The sequence below is a fragment of the Spinacia oleracea genome, chromosome 1 (genome assembly GCF_020520425.1).
Source record: "Spinacia oleracea cultivar Varoflay chromosome 1, BTI_SOV_V1, whole genome shotgun sequence".
NCBI lineage: Eukaryota > Viridiplantae > Streptophyta > Magnoliopsida > Caryophyllales > Amaranthaceae > Spinacia > Spinacia oleracea.
Genome location: NC_079487.1, coordinates 18,639,525 through 18,644,976, shown reverse-complemented (window position 1 = coordinate 18,644,976; position 5,452 = coordinate 18,639,525). Strand labels below are relative to the sequence as shown.

General features: G+C 35.0%; 1 protein-coding gene across 1 annotated transcript; it reads left to right on the top strand.

Moving 5' to 3' along the window:
- The first annotated feature begins 538 nt into the window (after positions 1-538).
- LOC110800630 (ubiquitin-conjugating enzyme E2 22-like) lies at positions 539-4,244 on the top strand. Its single transcript, XM_022005941.2, has 7 exons — positions 539-696; positions 1,428-1,542; positions 1,969-2,113; positions 2,202-2,279; positions 2,874-2,986; positions 3,085-3,188; positions 3,747-4,244. The coding sequence occupies exons 2-7, from the start codon at positions 1,540-1,542 to the stop codon at positions 4,108-4,110; spliced, it is 807 nt and encodes a 268-aa protein (XP_021861633.1). The 5' UTR covers positions 539-696; positions 1,428-1,539; the 3' UTR covers positions 4,111-4,244.
- Positions 4,245-5,452: the final 1,208 nt, after the last annotated feature.

The window sequence follows — 5,452 nt, the reverse complement described above, 5'->3', positions numbered from 1 at the left end:
ATAAATACGGATGGGATAGTTTCCTGCATGACAGAGGGAGTAGTTTCCTACCTGCATTACAAGTTTACAATGTGACGAGTTTTTGCAAATTGCAAATTATCCTAAAGCGACGAGTTTTGAACAAGATGCATTGACCCACTTTCACCATAAACTAAAAATAAACTCATAAAATAAATTTTGTAATTAAAAAAAAAAGAAGAAAAAGGGTGGAATCTAATTCTCTAACGCCTATAAATATGAAAACTTCTTGTAGTGACCCGTCATGTAAATTTATTTTTTATACCATAATTTCAAATAATTTAAGAGCTCATTACATTTCACACCCTAAAATATAGACAAAGTTTTTTTTTTTTTTTAACATCCGATTCGTGAGTTTTGGGTCGATAGGTCCCCTCAATTATTGTTTTACCTAATAAGTTCAGCCCCAATCACCACTGAACCAACAGATAATTGGTTGAACAGTAACAAATACAATATGGTATAATATTTGTTAAAGTGATTATAGTATAAATAAATAAATTGTTAACGTTATGCTGGTCCCACATGTCTTCATCTATTTATTCATCCATCCTTCGATTTTTCCAATTTCTCCGATTCTTGTTTGGTGAAAGAAATAATTTTACTTCCATTATTTTGAAGGAGCCTCACTCTTTCTTTCTCTCAATCTCTCTCTCTTTGACTGTGCACTCAGATAAGGTGTGAATTTTTCTCCCTTTTTTGACACAAACTTTTGAACTTTAAGGTTTCTTCTTTTGATTCAAGATTTTCATCTGGGTTTGTTCTCATTTTTTTGATTGGTTGGGTAATTCATTTAATTTCTTGTAAGGTTTAAGTAGTTAGAAATATAACTAGTGATGCTGAATTTTTTAAAAAAAATTGGGGGGGCGTTTCTTATTTCTTTGATTGCATATTTGGTGTTTGTTGACATGTGATGTGATGCTAAATTTTCTCTGAATTGATGTTTGAGTGGAAAGCTAGCATCTTTTTTGTGATTTATGGTTCTTTAGGGTTGTGATTTAGTTTCAATTTGAGGTTGTGATTGAATGTACTCCGTTTCTGAATTGGGATTTCTGGGTTTTGGCCTTTTGGGGGTTGTGATATAATTTCAATCTGGGAGGTTTTTTTCATGAATTTGAATTGGGGTTTCTGGGTTTTGGGATTTCTGGGTCAGGTCAAGGAAGTTTCAGTTCTTACAGTGTATATTATCTATATAAAGGAGAAGAAGGCCTTGAGGTTAATTGAATAACATATTAAAGAACACCTTATTAGAAAATGATCCAAACTTGTTCTATTTATGCAGATATATACACCTTATGTGATTATGTCAGGCATTCGTGCTAGTGTGAATAAAAATGCGCACATTATGATACTGTATTTATTGCGTTCTGGAATGAGAAAAATGATCAAAACTTGCTCTATTTATGCAGATAATATACTCCTGCTCGAAGCCCCTCGCCTCTGCAATAGTGGTTGTTGGAGCTTCATAGAGTCAGGTGAAAGCTACAGATCAAAGCGACTTGCCATAAATAATCTGCCTCTATGGTAACTTTGGCTTTGTTCTCTTCGCCTTGTTCTTGTGACTTATTAGATCACACTAGAAAAATTAGATTATTCTTGTGACTTATTATTCGCCTTATTCTTGTGATTTATTAGATCAGACTAGAAAAATTAGACTATTTTTGTTACTTATTATTCGTCTTATTCTTGTGACTTATTAGATCAGACTAGACAATACCAGAAAAAGCAAAAACCACTCCCATGAAATATTCATATTCGAAATCAGAAAAATTAGACCAGACTAGACCAGGTGAAAAAGAACAAAGCCTTTAGTAAGCTTATGGAGTAAATGGTCAAGCCTTAATATCTCTGGACTGTTTGATATTATGCTTAAGCTTAGGGATATTCGTAATCATCTTCTAATATGGTTGTGTAGCCAAGTATGATTTATTTTCTTCTCTTTAAATGTAGGCTACAAATGAAAATCTTCCGCCAAATGTTATTAAGCAGCTTGCAAAAGAGTTAAAAAGTCTTGATGAAATACCTCCGGAAGGAATCAAAGTTGGAGTTAATGATGATGATTTCACAACCATATTTGCCGATATAGATGGCCCTGGTGTGTTTCCCTTTCTTTCTATCTTCTTGGAGATTCACTGAACAAACCATTTTACTTCAAACTTCTGTAACTTTCTGAACTTTTGCAGCTGGGACCCCATATGAAAATGGTGTCTTCCGCATGAAGTTGATATTGTCAAGCGACTTTCCCCATACCCCTCCCAAAGGTGATAATTTCTTTTCAGTTGTATATTTTGGGTTCCTTTCAACCGTTGTCTAATGCATCTATGATCATGCCTCTATGGATATAATTCTTCCCCCAAATTGCAATGGTTACTGTTACAATCTTTACATTAAAAGCCTGATTATGTTCAAATATTCTGTGCCTTTTACATTATTGAAAACAAAATGTTGAATCCATTTATTGATTGGCCTATTTGTTTGCTGTCGGTCGGAATCTGATCTGCAATTCGTGCACAATAAATATGGTGCACCAAAAGAACATATGTGTACAAGCAAAAGAACATGACCTAGTGACAAAAGAATATGTGATATATTATTTGATATTTCACTTTTTTTCTAAAAAATTATATACTTCGTATTAGTTTACTTTTTATTAAAAGTATAAATAATAAATATATTCATATTCTTTTGCTTAAGGTAATGTTCTTTTAATATGTACTTGTGTTCTTAAGGTGCACCATTCTCGCTGTGCACCATGGTCCACTTTCTACATTGCGTCTGATTTGTAATTAAAAATCTTTGTTTAAAGAAACTATACACTATGATGTAGAAATAACAATTAATTTTACTGATTGCAGGTTATTTCCTTACCAAGATTTTCCATCCAAATATCGCAAATAACGGTGAAATTTGTGTGAACACTTTGAAAAAGGATTGGAACCCAACTCTGGGATTGCGACATGTTCTTTTGGTTCGTTCTGATGCTGACTTCACTTCCTTTTTTTTCGCTTCCAAACTTAGTGTAATTCTTAACCAACTTGGGTGTTGTAATTATTTCCTTGAAAACAGGTCATAAGATGTTTACTTATAGAACCATTTCCGGAATCTGCCTTGAATGAGCAAGCTGGCAAGATGCTACTTGAAAACTATGAGGAGTATGCCAGGCTCGCTAGGTGAGTTACTTTTTCTTTCACAGCTTTGATTTTGGAATGTTGTGTAGAGAAAAATATGCCTTGGTCCCCAAATTTTATGCATGTAGGATTGTTGCAAATTTGGAAGTGGATAGAGATTAGAGAGAAAAAAAAGGTGGAAGTGTTGGTCTGAAGAGAGGAAAAGGGTTGATACCATGATGTGATATGGAGATGGGAAGATATACTTACTCCGTTCACTAATAGTTGCTACGTTTTGACTTTGGCAATATTCACAAACTTTCGCTTGACTCTATTTGGTGGCTTTTATGTGAGGCAAAATATAGTCATATGAGATCTTGTTAGATTTGTCTCAATTTTTAATATCAATTAAAGATATAAAGGGTTGAACTTATGTTAGCAAGCGTGAAAACCCAAACTTTGCAACTAAAAGAGAACATAGAAAATATGTATTTGTTAATTTAATTTTTATCCAAGTGCGAAATTCTTTAAGGGACTACCTTAGAAGGAAACTGTGAAAGAAGTTCGAGATGAGTAGTAGAAGTGCTTCTCTGATGAATCCATGTTGGTGGTTTTTGGCAGATTGTATACAGGAATTCATGCGAAGCCAAAATCCAAGCTAAAGCATGGAGCTATTTCTGAGTCAACCACGGCTTTGAATGTTGACAAGAGAAACAACAGTTCAGCTCAAAATGCTGATCAGAAAAACACATTAGCAGCAAGTACTGGGAATCCAACAACGGCTAGCAACAAGGCAACAAGCCTTGAAGATCAGCCTGCGGGTGTGGGTAGTGTTGCTTCTGCTCCGCAATCAAATGAGAGCGGAGCTGTTGGATCTTCAACCACAATGCCAGCAGCTGCTGCAGCACCTATAACGCAAAAGAAAGGTGTTCAAGCAGAGAAAAAGAAGATTGATGCGAGAAAGAAGAGTTTGAAAAGATTATGATTACAAATGTAAGACACAGTACATTTTATGGTGGCTGTGATATTCTGTGGTTTTAGTTTTTATTTTTACCCGTTTACCCCTCGGCACCATGGACAAGTTGCTTTGACACACTGTAATGAATATGTATTTGTCTATTTCGGAGTTTCTCTGTCAATGGACGCCATAGTCTGCTACTAAACTAACTTTTCCGCAAGAGCTATTGTACGAGTTCTAATAACTTTTGTTCCGAAAAAAGTAAGCTAAACCATGGAAATCCTTGAAACTAAAGGTTACATACACCAAAAACATTTCTGAAAACTCAGTATCCAAGTCCACATCAACTAACGTTCATCCGGTATCGATTCGGAGCCTGCAAGGTGATTAACGGGCTATGATCAGTTTTTAATGTGGGTTGAGAATTGAGATTGGTCCAACTATCCAAGTGTGAATCAAGTTTATAGGCCATGACCAGGTCAGCTAAGTGGAGGGCCCTATCCTAACCAGACAAAACACGACTTATTTGGTCATAGCAACCACCCAAGTAATCAAGAAATTTTTCGTTTCCTTTTATGTGGTGGGTGGTGGGTGTTGCGATGGGAAGGGTGGAAGGGCAAGCTATTATCCCAAATAAGGGTAATAATTGTCACACTTGAGGTTAATTGTTCCCTTTGTTTCTTATCAACACTAGCTTATTCTTTTTGCTATCATTTAATCCTCTCTAATCTCTATCATTATTTTCAATTACCTTTTCTTTTTTCGTTTGACTTTCATTATCCCTTAATGCATAACCCTCAATCCAAGCATGTCCTTAAGGTACTAACTCGGAAAATCTGTTATTATTTTTTCTTTTTTTAGGTGCAAATGAGTAACGAGGGCAATATAAAATACAAATGAGAGCAGCGGATTCAAACTTGAAACTTGCACGCAGGCTTTCACTCTTCACTACTAGGCCAAGATCTCATTAGGTATTAGTAGGAAGGAGGACAACAATTTGTTTTTTTTTTAAGTGCAAATGAGCCAAAAAGGCAATATAAATTACTCCCTCTGTATTTATTTAAGAGATACACTTGCCTTTTCCGACCGTATTTATTTAAGAGATACACTTGCCATTTTTAGTAACTTATCAACCCCACCATCTAATTAAATAATCTATCTACAACCCATCCCCACCTCCATCTCCTAAAATTATATGGTCCCCACTTGTTCTACTTATTAAAATATCTAAAACCTACTCCGTATTACATACAAACACTCAGTTTTAACCCCTAAGTCAACACCTCTTTCGTAAATGACATCAATTTGTGGTATAAGTAACAACTAATTCTATGTCCGGAGTTGTAGAAAAGATCAAACACAATAAGAA